This window comes from Barbatula barbatula (assembly GCF_947034865.1).
Source record: "Barbatula barbatula genome assembly, chromosome: 7".
Taxonomy (NCBI): Eukaryota; Metazoa; Chordata; class Actinopteri; order Cypriniformes; family Nemacheilidae; genus Barbatula; species Barbatula barbatula.
Window position 1 is genome coordinate 16,269,677 of NC_136770.1, and position 23,107 is coordinate 16,292,783.

General features: G+C 40.0%; 1 protein-coding gene across 4 annotated transcripts; it reads left to right on the forward strand.

The window, feature by feature from the left end:
* The first annotated feature begins 7,342 nt into the window (after positions 1 to 7,342).
* rgs8 (regulator of G protein signaling 8) lies at positions 7,343 to 21,576 on the forward strand. Of its 4 annotated transcripts, none has more exons than XM_079459641.1 (7): positions 7,343 to 7,511; positions 7,916 to 7,966; positions 14,031 to 14,113; positions 14,593 to 14,701; positions 14,782 to 14,843; positions 19,270 to 19,436; positions 20,526 to 21,576. In XM_079459641.1, exons 4-7 carry the CDS (start codon positions 14,604 to 14,606, stop codon positions 20,718 to 20,720), a joined length of 522 nt encoding a protein of 173 aa, XP_079315767.1. In that variant the 5' UTR covers positions 7,343 to 7,511; positions 7,916 to 7,966; positions 14,031 to 14,113; positions 14,593 to 14,603; the 3' UTR covers positions 20,721 to 21,576. The 4 variants fall into 4 exon arrangements, with proteins under 4 accessions (XP_079315767.1, XP_079315766.1, XP_079315769.1 ...); XM_079459643.1 differs by having other exon boundaries at positions 7,361 to 7,511; positions 14,593 to 14,692; XM_079459640.1 differs by lacking the exon at positions 7,916 to 7,966.
* Positions 21,577 to 23,107: the final 1,531 nt, after the last annotated feature.

Genomic DNA, 23,107 nt, shown 5'->3' on the forward strand with positions numbered 1-23,107 from the left:
TTTTGACAAGTACAAAAGCCTTGGAACAGGCGCTGTTATCAGTTTAGTCTAACAGCTATGAAGTTGGCACACTGCCTCACTTCATGCTTTGTCATACTGTCGTCTCGGTGTTCTTCTGTAATGGATTTATAAGACTTCCTCTCACACCATCTAAATATAATCCAATTGAATGTCTCGTGTCTATCTGCTGCTAAACATTATTTGCCAAATCAAGAATTCAGATTACATTTTTTTAACACTGTTAAAACTGTACTGAGCAGTACTGATTTATATATACCTCCACCTGTACGTTTCTCAGAAAATAGGCTACTTAACATTTGTTCTGTTTCAGGTTGAAAGAAATTAATAGTGTTAGGACTCTGTCCTTCCTGTCTCGAGCTTTCTAGCTCCCTGGGCAGAGTCATGACATTGCCACGTCTTTCGGGTTTCTGTTGTGTTATGTGTGGAGACATGTGGCTTTATGTTGTTACTTAATGCCACGTGTCTTCCTGTTATGTCTCTCAGCCCCACCCTCCTATCTCCTGTAATTTCATTAGGGTTTCATTCCCATCGTCTGTTTTGTAATTCACCTCGTTAGGGTTTCATTCCCATCAGCTGTCACCACTCTCCCCATGTAATCACTCCTCGTTAGTGTCTCCCTTTATATGGTCTCAGTTTCTCTCTGTTCAGTGTTGGTGCATTGTCTTTATCTATTGTCTCTTGTCTCTATGCCCAATGCTGATGTCCGTCATTGGATTACATGTTGTTCCAGTTTGTATACTTATTAGTTCATTTTTCCTAATACCCTTGTTTTCTCCTCCTCGTGGGAGGTGTTTGTTTGCCTTGTTTTTTGGTTCATGTTTTTCCCATTGTGGATGTTTCATTTAATAAAAGTTTGTTTACGTTAACCCTTCGTCTTCCTGCATCTGGGTTCTGTCCTAAGCCATTTCGCGACAGAATGCACCAACCTATAAGAACCCAGCAGGTGGCGATTTTCCCTGCAAGGCCTCGCCAGCCTGGTCCCCTCTCCAGCATTCGCCAGGGGAACTTGGACCGGGACGAGTACCTGGACAGGTTCCTGGAAGCCGCAGTGGAGGAGCTCTTCGGGGAGGAAGAGGTGACGGCGGCGTTCAACAGCGGACTGAGGGTCCCCCTATCGCCTGCGGAGATGATGAGGCTGAGACCGCTTGGCTTCGAGGGTGTGCTCCAGTTCGCCATGAGCCGACCGGAGCCCAGTGTCTCCGTCTGTCCGAGGTTGTCTTCTCCGTTGGGCCCCATCCCCGAGGATCACACCCTGGAGCTTGGGGTGGTGACCACCACCGCACCATCAGCCTCGGACCCTGCAACCTCTTCACCACCTACCAGTCTTCAGGGCAAGCGTGGAAGGAGAGAGTCCTGGGGGTCCTCTTCGGAGGCCTCCAACGCGGAGCCAGCCCCGTCCTTCACCTCATTCCTCCAGCCGACTACCAGGAGATTGGCTCGGCAGAAGAGGAAGAGGCAACGGAGGGGGGCACGTAAACCAGCCCAGCCGGTTCTCCTGCCGGTTCTTCACCCGGTTTCACAGCCGGCCTTCCAGTGGGCGATCCAGCAGGCATCCAGTCCTGCCTCTCAGCAGGCATCCAGTCCTGCCTCTCAGCAGGCGTCAGGACCTGCCTCTCAGCAGGCGTCAGGACCTGCCTCTCAGCAGGCGTCAGGACCTGCCTTTCCGCAGGCATCAGGACCTGCCCTTCCGCAGGCATCAGGACCTGCCCTTCCGCAGGCATCAGGACCTGCCCTTCCGCAGGCATCAGGACCTGCCCTTCCGCAGGCTTCAGGACCTGCCCTTCCGCAGGCTTCAGGACCTGCCCTTCCGCAGGCTTCAGGACCTGCCCTTCCGCAGGCGTCCAGGCCTGCCCTTCCGCAGGCGGACTTCCAGCCGGTGCCTCAGCCGGACTTCCAGCCGGTGCCTCAGCCAGTTCTCCGGCCGGCATCACCTCAAACTTTTTTCCCCCTTGGACACACACCTCTCCCTAGCCTTTTCAAGTCCCCGCCGGTCTCGTCCGGTTGTTTCAAGTCCCCGCCGGTCTCGTCCGGTTGTTTCAGGTCCCCGCCGGTCTCGTCCGGTTGTTTCAGGTCCCCGCCGGTCTCGTCCGGTTGTTTCAAGTCCCCGCCGGTCTCGTCCGGTTGTTTCAAGTCCCCGCCGGTCTCGTCCGGTTGTTTCAAGTCCCCGCCGGTCTCGTCCGGTTGTTTCAAGTCCCCGCCGGTCTCGTCCGGTTGTTTCAAGTCCCCGCCGGTCTCGTCCGGTTGTTTCAAGTCCCCGCCGGTCTCGTCCGGTTGTTTCAAGTCTCCTCAACCTGTCCCACCCTTTTCTGGTGTCCCCAAGGTTTGGCCTCCCATTCCCCCACCCCCCCTCCCATGTTTGTTGTTTTTGTTGACCCACACGAACCCCTTCATAGCCTCCCTTATGTTCCCCTTAGTTTGTTCTGTGTTGTGCTTGTGGTGTTTGTCTTTGTGCTTTGGTGTTTTGGCCCGCTGAAGTTTCTCCCTTGAGACGCCATGGGGCGTTTCTGGGGGCGGGGGTAATGTTAGGACTCTGTCCTTCCTGTCTCGAGCTTTCTAGCTCCCTGGGCAGAGTCATGACATTGCCACGTCTTTCGGGTTTCTGTTGTGTTATGTGTGGAGACATGTGGCTTTATGTTGTTACTTAATGCCACGTGTCTTCCTGTTATGTCTCTCAGCCCCACCCTCCTATCTCCTGTAATTTCATTAGGGTTTCATTCCCATCGTCTGTTTTGTAATTCACCTCGTTAGGGTTTCATTCCCATCAGCTGTCACCACTCTCCCCATGTAATCACTCCTCGTTAGTGTCTCCCTTTATATGGTCTCAGTTTCTCTCTGTTCAGTGTTGGTGCATTGTCTTTATCTATTGTCTCTTGTCTCTATGCCCAATGCTGATGTCCGTCATTGGATTACATGTTGTTCCAGTTTGTATACTTATTAGTTCATTTTTCCTAATACCCTTGTTTTCTCCTCCTCGTGGGAGGTGTTTGTTTGCCTTGTTTTTTGGTTCATGTTTTTCCCATTGTGGATGTTTCATTTAATAAAAGTTTGTTTACGTTAACCCTTCGTCTTCCTGCATCTGGGTTCTGTCCTAAGCCATTTCGCGACAAATAGTTGATTTGCAAAGAGATAACTCGGTTTGAAAAAAAAATTCAAAGATCATGTTTTTTATTGTGCATGATATAAATCAAACTGCAGTTGGGTTGTTTTGATTAAGTAATAATAACTCAAAAAACACACTATAAATTATTCAAAGTTCCTTTGTGTTCTAATGCACGCAATGTGTTGTCTCCGGCTTTAACATGTTTAGCTCTGCCTCTTTTAAATATTAAAGACATCATGCACTGCCAGTGTTGCATGCAACAGGATTTTACTTTTTAAATAAAGTTATATGCTCGGCTTAAGACTAGTCCCAGAATTAAAAGGTGTTAACTAAAAGCAACTCTTAAATCGTATAATATGTCAGTGCCATTGTTTTGTCTCAAGATGCAAACCAGTGATGTTTTTATCAAAGGCATTTTAATAAAAGTGATTTAAACATCCTAATTTAACTCAAACATATCCTGACTTAAGCTAAGCCTTGTCTGTGAAACCGGATGATAGAGTATTATAAGTATTTGTATATTATTATAAAAAATGATACAGTGGCCTTATTTGTGCTTTTTTTAGTCAGTATCAAATACAGAGTAATAGCTTAAATGTAAAAAAAATGTAACACTGTATTATGGTACCATTATTTAGTATGCTGTTATTCATAAATATAAATTTGAAAGTCATTGGTACACTGTTATAAGTTTATTACCTATTACCTCATTTTCCTGAGTAAACCTACCTGTGGATGTTACCCGTATAGTTCTGCATCTGTTGTGTCACCCCATTAACCTGCAATTCCTGTGTGGCATCGTCCATCCGTCTCGTGTCGTTACACAAGCAAGGGCCATATAAGGGCTTACTCTGCAAAAACATCTGCAAGGCATCCGTTTTATCTTACGTGGGTGTAAAACTGGGCCCTTCCTCCTGTCATTACATTACACCCAATGAACTTCACTAAACACTTCTTCCCTGATTTGCTGGTGATCATTTGGGATTCATGCCAACATGTAATCAGTGACTGCATGCAAAGTGACAAAAGAGGGGAATCTAATGGCTGGAAGAGTGGGTTGATTACAGGGGGAGTGCATACTTGTCGCAGGGGACAACCCAGAGTGAAAAGAGAAAGTGGGAGGCATTTAAACGGTTTGATATCCAGCCGAATAGGTGAGAATCAGGACGGGAAGAACCTGTAAAATAGCGCCATTGCTGATCTTGTATTGCGCAAGGATGGATGGGTCAAGTAGTTCTTTGTGCAGAATTATTTTTTATAAAGTACACTAACCCTCTTCTCCCAACAGGTAGTGGTCTAGCTTTTGTTGAAACTAGTAACTTTGTATTAGCACCTATTGTACTGTTGCTCTTGTATGACATATCGCCTATTGCTTTTGTATCTCACCTTCAACACCATGCATGCTATTATTGCACTTGCCCTCAATAAAATAATAATGAGCTTCAACATGAACATCTGTTTTGGATGTGCACGTCTGGATTGCTAGTTCAACTGCATAACAATTTGCATGAAAAACTTTAGGTACATTCTTTTTTGTCAACCAGGGGTCTGCAGAACTGTAAGGGGGCAGCATATATAACATAATGAAGAATTGGGGTGAAAAATCGTATTATTTATATAATGCATTACAATTATATTATTTGATTGTTCATCTAAATGTTTGAAACATAGCGAAAAAGTGCTGCATACAGTGCAGGTAGGATAGAAGCTATGCAAATTCTCAATAGCTTGAGTGGCAAAATATGCATTCACAATGCATATTTGAGTGGTTTGTGATTTCCTATCTTCAATTTTTTTATTATTATTCCCCCAAAAGAGCATTTAACAATCTTAACAATCACATAAAAGCCTTTTACTGAGATTTGAAAGCTTGGTAAATCCACCTTTGAAGCGGCTTAAACCGGATGACGTTCCCTCTGATCAGATAACAGAATTTATGTGGCTAAGTGCCACTATACTTACAGACTTTGACTAAGATGCTGCATTCATTGTCTGTAGCCAACGTGTAGGGATATCTATAAACTAGTGTGCTACAAAACATTAACAAAATGTGCACTTTGAAGTATAAACAATCTAAAACTTACAGTCTCTCACTTCCACCTAATAAGATCAACAATTTTTCTGACATCGTCTTACACTTCATCTTTTTCTGACTGATCAAATGCTTTCTAGAATCAGAAGTGTCACACCCCATCCACTGGCCACCATCGCGCAGAACCGTTCTAAGCACATTCACCTTCAAGCATTATTTATATTCGAAACCAGGGATTACATACTGGGCAATTGGGGCCTGTGCCCCGGGCTTCTGTTTGGCAGGGGACTCCATAATGCTAAACACCAGGACTCTTGGCACATCGTTGGAGCTGACCAGTAGTGTCCTGGGCCCCCTCAGCGCATAAATCTGTCATCTACTGTTTTGAAGCCAAATTGCCCCTGTTGTTTACAACAAGTAAGTAGATCCACGAGGGGAACGAAGGGATGGCAGGGCTCCAAAGACATACAGTATGGCCAGAAGCCTCTCATGACCATGTATTGGCCTTACTCATAACCAGCCTCGCAAATATTTAATTACAAGTTGTCAACAGCATTGTAACTCTTGTAAAAACATTTCCATAATTAGAGGCCGTCCGATATGCGGGTTTTAATAGCCAATGCCAATATCGATATTAAAAATCAATTTGCTCTATAACCTGATAAAAACCCATTATAGCACAAATGCAATTTCAGTAAATGAGAGACATACAGAAATTGCTGAAACTGACTGAAATTAATTTGTGTGTTATGTGGCTAGTCAGTAGCTTAGCATTAAAACAGACTTGAATGACATTGCGTTGAAGGTGCTTTCAATTTTTGCGGAGGATCTATTGACAGAAATGCAATATAATATAGAAAACCATGTCTTCAGAGGTGTATAAAGATCTTACATAATGAAGCGTTATGTTTTGTATTACCTTAGAATGAGTTATTCCCCCTTACGTGGAATTCGGCATATTGTTTCTACATTAGCCCTAAATGGACAAAGTGCTCTACAGAGCGCATTTTGTTAATACGTTATCTTCTTCAGCTAAGAGGCGAGAACGTGACTACATCATTGTTCTGTCAGCCAACATATTGTTTTAAAAAAGGTGAGCCGTAACAATTCGGACCCTCAGCATTAGATGCGGCTACATTTCTTACACTTTACCTTCAATATATGTGGCTAAAATGAATAAAATATACAAGAATTCAAATGTATCAGCCAATGCCAAAAATAAAATAATATATCGACCCAATATTCCGGCCACGCTGATAAATCAGGGTTTATCACTACTCATAATGTAAAAATCGTGATGCCAGTCTGAAAGCAAGGAAAGGTGGTCTGACTAAAAGAGCGAAATGTAATTATGAGAATTTATTGTCAAAGACTTCTCCTTGCGGATTAGTCATTCAATGAGTACAAAATTTAGAAGGACCTAGATATTAGGATTTATTCAAACATGGATGTCTTATATAGTGAATAAACCAACCCACAAAAGTCCCAACGTCCTTGAGGACCAACATTGGTGTCTCTTCAGGATAGCCCCCTTAGTTGGGCCACTATACACAAAATACAACATTTCAACAAATATTATTTACATAGATAATAAGACTAATATTAAATTCTTACAATTATTAAAGTATCAAGTATTAAAATGTTTTTTTCTTCAGAGTGCATTGTTGCATGTCTGAGGTGCCTGGATGATTCACATGTGCCTGCACGTATTCATCCAGCATGCGCTATTTTGAGGACATAATTTCCTTCCAGTGGAGAGCAGAGAAGGATAAATACTAAAGCAGCCAGACTACAGCTCATTCTCAGATAAGAGCTATCAAATGAGGGCGGCATGTTTCCCCATTCTAAACCCAGCAAGGATTTACCACAGCGAGGGAGAACACAGAGAGAGCTGGATGAAAAGAAGACTTTGATGTCTACTCCGGCTCGAATCAGTGTCCCTGTCCCTCTCCTCAGAAGAACCCATTACCTCAGCCAAAAGCCACAACATAGTCCTCAAATTTCACCTCACCCTAGCAAACACAGAACAAGGCTTCGACAGCGTGAAACCTCGCAACAAAACATGACATTGAAAACCCCCCAACAGAACAAAACAAATGGCATAATGCACTCTCAATCTCCAGAGAAACCAACGTGTTGACAAAGCCTCTCCCCTCTAGCCTCATCTCTCCCTCCTCTCCCTGTTCCTCGCTTCCTCACGCTTTCACATCGATGAACACGCTGTGTGATGATTGCTACATGTGGGCAACAGTAGATATCTCCACACAAGAACGGAGACACGCAAACCCTGTCGTAGAAAAGAGGCTTCTCCTGGCACAACCATAGAGCTGCCGCCTGTAACAGCAGTGCACTTGAAAGGTAAAGACTCCATATTCATATACCTGATCGATTGTCGCATAAGTTGTCGCTCACGGTGGCGTTGTGTGTCTAGCGTGTTTGTCATGGTGTGTAGCTCTTACCATCTTACCTGTCACGTGTGGAGAAGACATATAAAAAAGACAAACAATCCTAATAGATGTTTAATGTGTCACTTTGTCGCTTGTGAATGTTTTTATGTAACACATGTTTTTACCGTACATAAATAATAGAAGAAGGTTTTCGACCTATTCAGTAACCATGCAGAAATATGTTGTATAAACAGATGTATGTTTTGTTTATTAGTTATATAGATGCAGTATCTATATAAAAATGTACTTATTTTGTCAACTACAAGGACAACATTGCCTGACATGTACAATGAAAACTGTTTGTATTTGTTAAAGGGATTGGGCAGCTAATCCATCTCTCCAGCAGTAACTGTGAAGGCTTTGTAGGTTCGTAAATGTCAGCGAGGGGAAGTAACAGAGATGAGGAGAGACTTTGAAACACCCACACTCACCACCCACAGCTCATTTTGAGACATACTGGAGATATGTGTTCATTTTTCTGTACATACTGCACACAGCATCTTTACTGCAATCCTGGATGTGATACAATCATAACTAGAGATGCACCGATACTAAATTTCTTCACGAATAGCCATTTATTCAGAGTTATATCTGCCTATATAAAACTGGTGATGTTTCTTACCATTTTCTATTTACAGAGTACAAATTCATTGCATTTTTTTCTTTTGATTGACAGGATGTATCGGCCCTGATAATTGGCTGTTTTAAAGCTATCGGCCGATACCGGACTGTGTGAAATATTGCTTTTATCAACCGATGTCGATTACATTAATTGCCGATATATCTAATGCATTTAGTCATGCAATGTACAGCCTCGTGTTCAAATCAAATACAATGCACAGAACATAAGTAAACCATAGGAGAGTGTGCCGGACTTTATTCATACTATATCTTCAAATTAATTAAATTATGTTGGGTATGTGTAACAATTGGTAACCGTCAATAAACTATCCACCACTTACATTAACACACGTTATAAAACTATCCAAGGTCATTAGCCTAAGATACATTCTGATAGAAGATAAACTATCCATTTTAATACATATCCATGTGGGAATGTACTTGAATGTGCTGATTACATAATGCAGTTTATTAATAACTACAAAATGACTACAGTAAGTATAAATTGTTACCTATATTTACCTAAATTAAACCTTATAAAACCTCCAAGTAAAAAAATAGTTCACTACTTTATTTAATTACACTTCCATAAGTAGTTTTAAAATGCTCTATATCCCTACTATGGCAGTAAATGGGGGATGATATCTGTTATACAATTATACAGGTATGGAACAACCTGATCCAATATATTAAAATTTTTGGGTGTTCTGTCCCTTTAATATACAAAAATTATAGTCTTTAGAACTTCTAGTCATGGTATCTCAAAATAGCAGACTTGAGTTCACCTATCTTCTTAAGTTTATCTTAAAATTACTAAAAGACTAATGTGTGTGAAAATAGAGCACTTTAAATACATATAAGTATTTTTTAGTTTAGTTTTTTCACCTGGTTATACTTCGAGCAAATGGTGTTAGCGAGGAGCATGCGTGTGTGACCGTGGCATTTGAGAATAGGAATGCCAAGGCCACGGAACTCTGCTCTGAAATCACTGTTAGAGCTATCTTGCCCTATAACAGTCTACACATAAAATATTCATCCAATTTGTCAGTATCTTGCCCATTTGGCACAACCTTGTTTATAAAGGTGTCTCAGTCCCAGGTTTAATAATGAGACATCACAGACCATACAGTAGGATATGTTGGCAATAACATAAACTGTATAAAGTCATTTGTAGTAGCAAACAGGTATGAAACAGATGATGCCGCGTGAGGATATCTAAATAAGGAAACAGTGACCTTAACTTTGCTGTTTGATGGGCGGAGAGTGATTTGAGGAGACACTGTACTTCAACTTAGATAGGTAAAAGACTTTAGTGAGGAAAGGACATTGACCAAAATAGAAGCGAAAGCACCGTAGGTGTGCTGTAACCCTGATGTTACCCTGTGCCTGTCGTGCCAAAGTGTGAAACAGGGTGTAAATGAATGCTGAGTCTCAGGGGCACGCCGCACCTGGAACAGCAGCTAAATCAACATTTTCACAAACCCCTTGGAGAGGTTTTCTGTTGCCAGACTTTGTTCTGTAACAGTATTAAATGAGCTTTAGGTGGTATTTTCTCGTAGTGTTTATCTGTTTTGATGGTTGGAGAGCTCTTGAGCAATTGTTATCTGGTCGGGCTGAAAAATATGTGAAATTACCAGCTTTTAATAGCAAAACCACCAAACTTTCTTTGTTTTCTTGTTTCTTAGAATGTTTTAAGGACTGATTTAGAATATTGAACCACAAGCTCAAGGCAATTCTTAACTATTTTTTGAGGTATCTAATTCATATAAAATTGTCCCAATGTAACGGTTTTGACAATAACTTATTGTTGATATCATGTTAATACTGTACATATGATGCCTGACACTGTAATTTTTATTGTACAAAATCGACACCTCAAAACTGCCACGTTTTCCTGTGAGAGATTGGAATAGGGATGGTTAAATGTTTAAAAATCAAGTCAACTTTATTTATAAACCCGCTTTTTACAATATTCATTGTTACAAAGCGGCAGTACAAGAAACATTTTGACTATAAGCAAACATATAATGTTATAGAACTAAAAAGTTGAAACCACAGAAGACACACACACACCGATTCAAACACACCCGCATTCAAAATACTGACCTACGAGGACAATATGCACACAAACTAACACACATAAATACGCACAAAAGCTCTACTGAAGTTAAATATACACCACGACACATAAAGCAACTATTTTAAGATCAGTAAAAGCAAATGCATTACTTTTTAACATGTCTCACTGAATTAAAAAACAGCATTGACATTAAAAATAGCCAAAGAAAAGGTAGAAGATCAGATGGCATAACTTATTGATAGTGGGTGGAAAAGTCCCAGCAGGAAATCTGACATCTCACTGAGCTCCATCAGACAGTGACTCTACAGGGACCATAACATGATTCACTGATGACGAGGGTGTGGTGTACCTTTCATGTACGTTTTATCTACAATTTATCCACCATCGATCACAAAAATGTACAATCATTATAGACATCAATATTGAATACAGAGTATATTGGGAGTTAAGAAACACCAAATCCTGAAGACAGCTAGAATATTATATCACCAAATTCTGAGAAATCAGGACGGATGCTGTGGTTTTATATTCGATGGGACTCCCTGTAGCTCCATTTGTGCTGCATGGCCGCATAGAACATGAACTGGCTTCTCTTTGACTACATGGATTTGTCAGGGCGTTTTATAAATAGCATAGCACGTGATCTGGTGCAGGAGAATGCAATATCAGCCTCAGGCATTCAGTGCGCCACAAAAATATTCCCATTTTCAGAGGACTTGGATTGTTTTGAATAACTGCAATTAGATTCAATTTCATAATCTTCATTTCGCTTGACTAGATGTAAATTCAAACAACATAAATGCAGGGCATGTGCTTTGTTTATGTTTATCTTTTTCATCCAGCCTGAAAAAGACATGGAAGCATAGAATGCATTCGGTCTGAATTAACTTGACCATTTATTCATATGTCCAAACAATGCAGCCATTAAAATAAGGAAAAAATGCTTTACAGATGTTTAGTTTTGTTTATCCCATTTACAGCACAGACAGCATAACCAAAACTGGCACTTGACAAAAAATGAAAAAAAACATTATTTTTTTTAAATAAATATAATTTTAAATAAAATACTGTGTTGTAAATGTTGACAAGCTCTTCTTTTTAATATTTTTTATTGGTTAAATACTGCACAGACTAACCAACCTGATCTCATGAGAATTCGTATCTACTTTGTGTAAAATGGGTTCTACAAAAGGTATATTTACTAACAATTGTACAAACAATAAAACGCAAAATAGTGACGTATTTATGGCATCTAATCGCACAATACTGAGATAATGATGACACATATGAGATTAATTACAAAATAAATCCTTATGCATATCGTAATCGCTGCATTCATATTTACAGTATTTGATTATATAGTATTTATTTTGTATAGGCTTATCAATGAAAATATGTTTTCATTTGGATTTAAAGTTTTCCTCATTTACTCATTATGAAATGACTTCGGTATGCCAACTAGAAGAAACAAGACTTTAAACTCTTAAAATGAACAATTTTACAAAGGCGTTTTCTCCAGCGGCTGTTACTAACAGTAGAACCATAAATTATATCAGAACCACTACCTTCAAAGATTTAAACATTGGCAATATTGCAACCTTGCATGAACAGAGCAGGATTGCAGCAGTTATAATATCCCCCACCTGGGGAAGCAAAACAGTTATTTAAGCAAAATATTTTAACAGAGATATACATGCCTTACGCGATAGTGATTTGCAAATTGAATATACTTAAATGATATGACTTAGAAGAGAATTCATACCTGTCAGAAGGGAAGATACATAGAAATGCATACAGGATCATATTCAAGGTACCTGGTGATGCATTCGGATGACGGGGAGTTGGGGAAGGGGGTGGATTTTGAACATGGCACTTTATGCTTGATATACAAACGCAAAATGATTACTAAAGGAATCAATTTTATTCGTCAGATGTAATACATATCTTCAAAATCCATTCTACTGAGATGAACAGAACCAAACCCAACCCTTTATTTGTCAATCTTCATCTCCATCCTGAGCAGCCACAGTAAGCAGCAACACCGGCGCTGACGCGCTTGTTACAAAATTCAAAAGTACCCTTACGAAGGGTAGTGGCATACAGCATTTTATTCGCATAGTCCCAGTCTATTTAACCTGTGCGACCTATATATTTGGGAGCATTTGTGCGAGTGCACATTTTGTTGTGGTGCGACCTGTTTTCATTGCTGTACAGTAAGCACTAGTGTTCACGGTGGTTTTGGCTTTGGGAGAGTGCCGTACAACGCTGAACAGCTGCTGAGCTGACTGTTCCACAAGTATACTTATTGCAAGTTCACATTACGTTATTTTAAATACATTCACAGGCAAACCTCTTCAGAAACGGATCATCTGTCTCATACTGTTTGTGCAATGTTAGCATAAAACATGATATGTATATGTAGTTTTAACTGTTTCTCTGAAGCTATGGGGGTTCATACAGTGGAGGAAGGAGGATTGGTTGTGATTATGATCACCACCTCTGCTAATCATATAGAGAAAGCAACCTCAGCTCTTTACTAAAAGCTGTACTTGTTAAGAAAACAAAAAATAATCTTTGTGCATTACTGCCTGTAAGTTGAGTTTGTGACAAAACATGTTGTAGTGTTCACATGTTTATTACTGCATAATAAATTCATTAAAATGTAAGTTTAATTTGTTTCATAAAATGCAAGTTGATTTTATAATGCCAGAATTTTTTGTAAAGAAATTCCCTCTATATTTAATCATTGAGGATTTATTTCAAAAAGTCTAAAATTGTGTCTTGTCTTGTCTCATGGTATAAGTGTCTCGCCATAAAATTACAATAAATTACATTAGCTAATGCATACACCTACCCCAACCCTAAACCTAACTTTACGATAATAACAATTCTTAATTAACTGTTGTCAGCATGACAAAAATGATGCGGTATTGAAGTGTACATGCCCAGGGGAGGTAGCTGAATCTCCTCTAGCCAAAACCATCATGAAGCATTACGACAGGTTTAACAGCAGGAAACAGTCATTGGCTCTCTTAGGTTTAGGGTTTAGGGGTTAGGATAAGGGGTCTAAAATATAAATCGCTTGTCAATACAATTATTGAACGCACTGATGAAATATTTATGTTTTTTAGCTACAAATACATGCCTATTTTTACAATTTTTACGTCGTTCCTCTGATGACACAAGCAAATGCAAAGCTGACTAATGAGCCAGCACCGTGTTCCACCTCAAGAATTAAATCGGAATATACGTCCCCTCTGGTATACTAGGTTGCCATGTCTTGTGCTTTTAGTTTTTCCCATCAAAGCTTGAAATAAAGCATGATCCTATTGACCTATTTGTTAGTTTCCATAGAGCAATTTCGTATCCCTCAGCACATTTCATACAATCTTCCTGATTAAAGTAACTAAATATAAAAGTAATAGGTTGCATCTACTTTGCTGGTTGACTCCTTGTAAACCTCAGTAAAATTGAAAGGTGGGGATTTGTCATAATGGAAAAATGGGTAATGTTCCTTTCGAGGGCCGTTGGACTAAATTTGCTTTGAACTGCAGGTGCAATAACAAAAGCAGAATAATGTGGGTTTTATGTTGGTCCAAATGTTTGAATCCCATCATGTGAAAAGGTGGCATCTGGCATCTTCGTAATTGAGGACCAAGGGAATAGTGATTAATGAAATATGCCCACAGAGGAGTGGTATATATGTGTAACTCTTTATCATTCTCACAGGCAAACCAACCCTAGAGCTCACTTAGTACAGTATATTCTTACTGTACAGACAACTGGACGAAATTTCACAGCAGGAAAATTCAGTAAGTATTTGTTTGACTTATTGTTTATGCCCCTCTCTCTCTCTGTCTATATTTCTCTTTCTCACTCTCTCTCTCTCTCTCTCTCTCTCTATATATATATATATTTTTGGCACAGCTACTTCCTGATTAATTCTTCTATGATGTAAATGTACATGCAGAATTCATGATATTGTCTTGTGTGAGGACCAGGTGCACTGTTGCATTTCAATGATTCACATTCAGCAGGAATATTCATTTTCTCAATATGGTGAATCCAGATCATTACTGAACATTGCAATGGTTGTAAGAATTACCCCAACGTAATCAGACAGTCTATTATGAACACTTGAGCTGTTATTATGTTATATATAAGTATGTTCTTAAATAAAACATTGTAGTTATTGTACTATTAGCAGTTTCAATACATTTAAGTGTACTTTAATGTACTTTTTTTGCACTTTGGTAGATTTAAAACTTGTTTTGTTTTTTCCTATGTGCAGTATTCAGGGCCATGAAAACTAGACTCGGGTGCCTATCTAACAAGTCTGACTCATGCAGCGATTTTTCAGAATTCCTACCCCCTCAAGAGAGGTCCACAAGGTACTTAAAGTAAGTAGTAAATATGATTTTTCACGTAACAATAATAAAAAAACTTGTTGCTAATTCGCCTTTTAATGTATCCATCTCAGGCTGTCCAATGATGTAGTGACCAGATGGGCGGAGTCATTTGATGCTCTACTGTCCAATAAATGTAAGCCATGTTAATGATGACCAAATATGTAGTATAAATCTGTGGTTCTCGGATGTGTTTATTTAATTTTACAATTTTAGTACTGCTAAGTACAATATAACGGCACATATTTATCCTAATGCTTTTGAACGCATTCAAAACTTCTGTTTCTGGACAGTTCATTTACTTGATTTCTACAACCATATTGTTTTGCCATAATATGGTTCGCCAGCAACTTATGTAAGAAGCTCTCCATATTAATGTGAAGGACGCCATTTCCCTGTGAGTCACGCGTTTGGCTACGATTTCTCTTGTCAGTTGCTCGCAAAATGAAAGGCATTATTTTCTCTGGCTCAAATCCTGCATCAATTAGAACAGGCTGTGTGTCTTTTCCTGAATCGTATAGCAGTGACACCCCAGATGCACTGCAAATAGCCGCTCTCTGTGCAGCGAGGAGAAGATAAAGTTCACGCTGAAGACCGTGTGAAAACTGTTCACATTTTAATAATTAAATCTGAAGTCATTGAGATATGCTTTATAAGTCTTGCTCACTCAAGCATTGCTCATGCAAGTTTAAGGTTGGGGATTTCTAATTTGGCATGCTACATCCAGATGAGAGCATACCTCAAATTGTGTGGCTTGTTGAGTGCAGGTGAATAATTATTCATGTGTCATTTGCGGTTTGGGAAATAAAATGTGCGGGCAGAACGCGGATCCAGTAGCCAAGACTATGTGACTTGCCTCAGCTGACACAAAGCCGCTTTTACACAGTCCTGTACTTATTTGTGTTCAAGCTCTGTCCGAAGAGCTGGTTTCTAATTGCAATGCACTTTGCAGCTTTGAGCACAGAGAGGCTCAGAGATAACGTATTTTTGTAGGCTAACGCGGAAGTAAGTTCCCTCGACCGAAAGCCTATGTATTTTTCCCACAGACTTTTGGAAGATCGCAAAAAATAAGCTCTGTGATTAACAAAGGTTTATGATGTTCACACGTTTGTCTATCAAGATAATCTTTACACATTAACACAACATTTGTTACTTTTGAAGCCGAAATACAATTGGCACAAGTAAAAAGCTAACACGATGGTTGTAGTGTGGTAGGCCGGACGAGAGCCGAGATTCGAGGTCTTGTGTCACAGAGGAGATCGGGAGCATAAGAGGACGAGCGACCGGCCCGTCAGTGAGAGAGGACCAGGCCTGGCTTTTAGTTATGGTTTGTGTGTGTCGCTGGCAGTCGCCTGTGAGGGGGCTATTTACGTTTGCTTTTATTAATTAAAAGTTATTTTATGTTCACCGGTTCCCGCCTCCTTCCTTCCATTTATGGATCTTGTTTTAATGGTATAAACAGACTACACTCAAGGTTGCTTGATATCAACATCTACACCACAAGCCTCCGACAACTCTTTTTAAAATATTATTAAAAATGTGTTCCCTGGAAAGTAATTACTCTGTGAACGAATCCGTATCTACGTCTTAAGAGATTTGTGCACATGTTGTAAAATCTGTGTTTGTGAATCCTCTGGGCGTTTCAGTAGCTGGTCAGAGGTGTCTTCAAAGAGCATATTTCTAAAAGAGAAAATTCTCCTGCAGCGTGCACATGTCGCCAGGCATGTCTCGCCACTGTAGTCTTGGGTGCGACTGCACCATCCTCGAGCCAGTCATGCACGATACCTGCGTCACATGTCTGGATCTCCGGCATGCTGAAGTAGCGTTTATGGTAACGGTATTACGGTCACGGCTGGCGTTGTTCGTTTTGGACACTGCGGCAGCGAGTGGCGGTGTTGATATGGGAGTCCAGGTGGGCGTAACTCTGTCGCAGGATTGCCGCGGACCGCCCAGGTTCCGTCACGCTCACCAAACCTGTCTTCTATGGCATCGCCAGACAGTCCCATAGCGGGTCCATGCCACGGCGTGCATGGGATGAGATTTCGTTTGCAACATCCGGTGACGGCCGCACAGTACGGTCCTTGCCACGTCCTTCTCAGGGCCCGGTGCCCACTTGGTCTCCAGGAGAGCTTCCTTCTCCCTTGGTGCCCACAGCATGCAACAACCTCAATTGTGACATGCGCCTTCCACAGCCCTCCGCACTCTCCACGCAACGGTGCGTTCGGCAGCGAAGAGCAGACAAGCTCACCCCCACAGGGCCCTGACCCTGGCGGGACAGCCATGCTGCCACCCACAGAACCTCCCCCCCACGGGGCAATGAAGCAGATCTCCCCACTAGTTCCTCCGTCATGATGTCTAGGGGCCTGGTCACAGCTCCTGGAGTCCGTCCGACACCAGGATTGGTTCATGGTTATCGACCCGTAAGTCCTACGGGTCAGCCACGTGGGCTAGACCCCAATCTGGCCACATGCCCAGACTCCCTACAACTCTCGCCGTGGACTAGGTGGTGGGGAACCTGCAGGTCCTCCCCCTGGGAGGAAGTCACAACCCTTTCCCTGTCGTGTCCTCTACTCGGACCGAACACAGAGCTCTCGCTCTGAGCAGCTGTTTGTGTCAGGGGACAGCAGGGAGGCTGTCTCCAAACAGAAACTGGCACACTGGATCAAGGACGCCATCACTTAGCCGATCTCAGGCCACGGCCCACTGCAGTGTTTCTCACTACGCCGGGGTCCAGCCTCCTCGTGGGCACTGGCTCAGACATCTGCAGAGCTTCAGGGTTAGCCTTTTTTCGCACAGGCGTGGAACCTGTGTCGGACCGGGTCTTGAGTGAGACCGACGGCGCCTGGGCAGACGCCTCCAAAGCGTCTTCTCCCCTATTCTGGCAAGTAAGCGCGCTAGTCCCGCCTCCCTATTTCATCCACTGGACAAAGTATAGGCATTCCATCCATCACTAAGCACTTTGGGGGTACTTTGGGGTAATTTTTTTTAATTGCATAAATCAAAATATATTTCATAAATCACTAATCAAATATAGAATAGCTGCTATTAGCTAACAACATTTTAGTGGATTCACTCTGCCAAATTTTGTTACTACATGTTTAAAAATTCATTTAAAGTGTTCTGAACTGTCCGTTTTTATTATGAAGTTTGCATTGTTTTACATTTGAAAATATCAAAATTGATAAGTAATAGACTATTTTCTACCCTTGTTTTGAGGCCAGCTCGACAAACGTTCTGTTTTATTGGCTTTTAATGGTTTTGACTACATCATGTAGATATAATGCAGATGCAGTTTGGGGCACAGCATTTTTGTCAAACGAGTAGGGTCGGAAATAGAATTAAATTAGTGCTACAGTCGGATGTCAGGTGTTCTTTTAATTAGTGCGGTTGCCATGCAGGACACTGGTGCAAATACCTTGAGGAACAGTTCACCTAAAATAGAAAATTCTGTCTTCATTTATTCACCCTTAAATTGTTGCAAATCTATATAAATGTAGTTGTTCTGATGAACACAGAGACATATATTTGAAAGAGTGCTTGTCACCAAACAGTTCTTGGCCACCACTTTATAAATCTATTATTTTTCCTACTTTGATAGTCAATGGTGGCCAAGAACTCATCCACATATAAAATGGGCAAAGATTCCATACACAATAAAGTGATTCAATAATTTGAACACCCTAGAAACACCTATAGCCACCCGCTACCCACAACAACCATATTTTAAGGTGGTGACTTTTGCATGGACTTTTACAATTTCTTTGGGAAATTCTAAATGTAAATGCTTAAAGCAATAGCGTATGAGAGGGCATTTAGCCAACTTGCACTTTTGTTTAAAATCTGCCGTTTTGGGAAGCAAACCCTGTATAACCACTCTGTTTTAGAGCACATAAATCTCTTATTGTGTCCTTCATGGCACAGGATACATACAGGATACATACAGGAAATTCACTATTGGGGAAAATAAACGGCCACACTAAAGAACATTTAGTTCTCCTTTGAAGGCAGGGGAACATTTTGCTTCTGTACCACTTGATTGTCCTTTCATTGAATTTCCAGAGAAGCACTATTGTCTCATTTACCCACCCTGCCATTTGTATGGACTTTAATTGTATTCATGTAAGGGCTACCCTTGCACAAAAAGCATAGAGAATAAATATGTGCCTTTATCCTCGCTGCCACAAAAGAGCACTGGATGATCTAAAAATCATGAACATGTACGTAAAAATGGAATGAGAAAATGATATGTAAAGACGGATGATGCAAAGATGATGAAAAGAAATACAAACTTGTTCTTTCTCACTTTCAACAAACATCCTCGTAATTTAAAGGTAAGAAAGAGTGAAATAACAAACCCAATTTTCAAAACAGGCCTGTATGTGTTACCACAGATGCTATGGAAGAAAATCATTAAAAGTATTTTGATGAATAATGCATAGTGTCCCTAGGAAATATTGCCTGTGGATAGTGTGGTTTACAGGTGCCAAATAACACAAAAAAAGCTAAATAGTTTTACTGTATTAAGGTGTTTGTTCATAACCATATTAATCTTTATTTCACAGATGGTATGACAGCCTTCAGAACCTTCCTCAAAACAGAGTTTAGTGATGAAAACATTGAGTTCTGGTTGGCTTGCGAAGATTATAAAAAGATCAAATCCCCTGCTAAGATGATGTCTAAGGCCAATAAGATCTACAAGGAATTTATTGATGTCCATGCACCCAGAGAGGTATTTCTTATAAAACCATAGCAAGAACACCAGAACACACAGTACTTCTCTCATTCGTCAAAGCAAATATACTGTACATTCTGATGCCAAATACAAAACAAGTACAAGAAAATAAATACTGTAAATATGCTAACTACAGCGAACAAGTGACCAAGCTTTTGTCCTGTCTACCCTTTTAATTAGAATAAATGCATCACAGAGCCATGATTTATTGACTCAAAACCAGCAAACGATTCAAACCTGAATAAAATTAGTTTACTTTAATTTTGTATGAATGCAACTAATTTGAAATGCAAGGTTGTGGGTTGGATTCCAAGAAATGCCTACGCTCAGAGTTCTTTGTTAGCTTCAAACCTAGACTCTTGTTTAGCATGACCTTCAGATCCTTTTTGATTCACCACTGGTTATTTGGGAAATAGCACTGTCCCTAAATATCCTCGTGTGGCCCACGGAAGGTTTGGCTTAAATTTGTTGAGCTTGGTCAAGACATTTAAGAAGGCCTCCTTGACCACTTTTGTCTTTCTCAATTATTTACTGTGTATCTAGTGACAATCAGCCATTTGGTTTTAAGAGGGTATAGATTAGGGGTGTTAGAGTATACCAGCATTGACTATTACTGTGATGTAACAAAAGCAATTATCAATATAATGTTAATTCGTAAATAATTCAGCATCCGTTTTGCCTTAAGCTACAAACTATCAATTGTTTCTATAGCTAATAATTTTATAGCTACAATTGTGGGTTTTATTCCTAGGAAACGCATATATTTATGAAATATACATCTTAAATACATTGTCACGAATGCAAGCTTCTAGCAAATGCATAAATGTTCGAAACTTTTAATAATTGTATTTTCTCAACACAATGTCAAAAAAAACCTTACCTATTTTACGAGGTTGCTCATTTGTATGAACGTACAAGCTTAGAGTTAGGTTAAGGGGTGGAGTTGGGGCAGGGGGAGGGGCTTCTGTATAGTTTTTTCTAATAATCATATGTTTTTGAATTCATTCAAATAAGCAAAATTGTTATTAAATTACAAATTCCTGTGAGATCAGGTTGATTCTCTTTTAACTTTGAATAAATCTGCAGGTGAACATAGACCACAGGACCAGGGAGGAGACCAAACAGAAGCTTCTGGAGCCAACATCCAACAGTCTGAATGAAGTCCAAGCTAAAGTATACAGCCTCATGGAGAAAGACTCCTTTCCTCGGTTTATACGATCAAAGATCTATCAGGACTTGCTGAACAGATCACAGATGCACTGTCAGAGGAAATCGGTTTAAAAATCTTTAAAAGAAGATCGTTTTGCTTGCAAGGTTTAATGATGTTGAGACAAAACAACAGACTTTAATTGTAATATAGCATAGTCTGGGAGTGTTTATAATATTATTAGATACTGTATGAGTATTCGGAAAAACAGACTAGTGCTAGTTGGTACATCTAAACATGACCCTGTACTGTGCCTAGTTTTATTCGTAACATGTGACTATATTCTCTGCCTTTCAATTGTGATAGATTGGTCAATGTTTTTTCTGAATGCTGACAAGCATGTAAATGCATATTCAGTCTCTACATGGATGTTGTAGTAGAGAAGAATTTATTTTTCATATCTTCAATGTAACGTATTTATACAGAATTGTGACTGTCAACCCAAGACATGCCTACTGTATTACTGCATGCTGCCTTACACACCCAGTCCACACATGGCTCTGATTGGCTGAGATTTGTGATTGTGTCGCATCATGTGATGTCATTTCAAGGTTGGTTACAACACAGTGTAAATCCTAGAACAGTCTAAAAATAAATAAACATGCACACACGTTGGGTTACAACACAAACATTTGTGCGATTTTCCATTTTTAAATCAAAATAATTTAGTTTGATATATAAGTTTATCTCATGGGGACAAAAATGTCCTAAAAAGGTTTACCAGAAAACACACACACGAAGTACAGGCACACAAACACAAAAATAAATTCAGGGGGACATTTTCACAGTTATTTTTCAGAACGTGGCGTCATGTCATTTTTATTTGTTTTGTTAATTTTATTGTTTTTCATGTTGATGTTCTTATGGTTTACGATGATATGTTTGGCAGTGGTTTATACTAGATCAAGTAAAGCATGTCAGTTCCATCACACAGTGTTGCTTTGTCTAGTTTGTGGTCCAGATCTTACATTTCGAGCTACATGGAATATTATTTTAATGAAAAGTACCAGCCCAATATGGGTCACTAATCTTTCTAGCAAGACAAATCAATGTCAAACCATCTCTACTTCTTTCATAACAGAAAAGCTTTCCACCTGCTCTGCAGTAACTGTAGATATTATTCTGAAAAATAATATTCATTTTGTAAAATGTTTGTTAAATTTTTTATTATATTACTAAAATTATTATTAAAATGCATATTGCATAATATACTGACAATATCGTAAAGCTCTTAAGAAGGGTACAATGTTAAATCATATGTATTGAGTACCTCAGCTTCTGGACTATGGAGTAAAAGAACTGCATGGATGATAAATGAATGACAAATGTAGAAACTAACCAATACTTCATAATATAATGTTTATGTGGCAAAGCTACGCAATGATTCCAAAGATAAAGAATCAACGCACACAGATGTGGAGCCTGTGGTTCATTTTATTACCTCCGAGGGCAATAGCCCAGACGGAATAATTAGATCTTCCAGCCCTGTAGATCAGTGCTCCCCGAGCACAGTTTAAGTTAGAGAGAACATCTGTGTGCCAGGGGCAAAGTCCTCCCTGGAGGTACAGCAACTAGATCACAGACACATGCCACCCCATCAAAGCTATGCGGAGACACTGTTTCCATGAGGGAAACCATTCAGGTAGAAGTTCAAGTTCATTACAGCCTCTTTTTCAGTCAAGCTCTCTTTTTCTTAAAGAATTTTAATGTTAATATTAGGGAATAACGATACTATATGAATATGAATTTACCCTCTAATACTGGACAGAGTGCTAAGACTATTTTATGGCTAGGAAATTAATTCATAGAATTAATAAAGTGGCCAATTTTGAAAACCAGCGTCTTTATCCAAACATTTATTTAGATGTATTCAAAATTAAGTATGCATGTTATGTAGTCGTGCTTGGATTGAAACCTGAAGCTCGGCTTTGAGAAGAATTTAAAGGGATAGTTCACCAAAAAAAGTAGTGATAATAAACACAAAGGAAGATCTTTGGAAGAATGTCAGCAACCAAACATATCTCTTCCCCATTTACTGACATACTACGTGAAATAAATAGCATGGGAGTCAGCTTTGGTCATATCAAGACTGGACTACTGCAATTTTAAACCGGCTGGCCTTACAACCAATGCAGTCAAGCCCTTGCAAATGATCCAGAATCGTTCAACCCCAAAATCACCCCCTTTATCTTAACTCACTGCTCCAGTTCTACATCCCCTTTCGTCATTTTCATTCTGAAATTGGGCGACGCCTGGTTGTTCCATCACAGCTAGGCACCAAATTGCTTGCAAAAACCTTTACTCATTTGGTTCCCCCGTGGTGGATGAACTGCCAGCTATCCGAAGTGAAGCATCCTTCACAACTTTCAAAAAACTCAAAACATACCTGTTCCGCATTTGTCTTGTGTTTAAAAAATTCTTGTTGTTCATTCTCTACCTTGCTTACTCCAGCATTAATCCT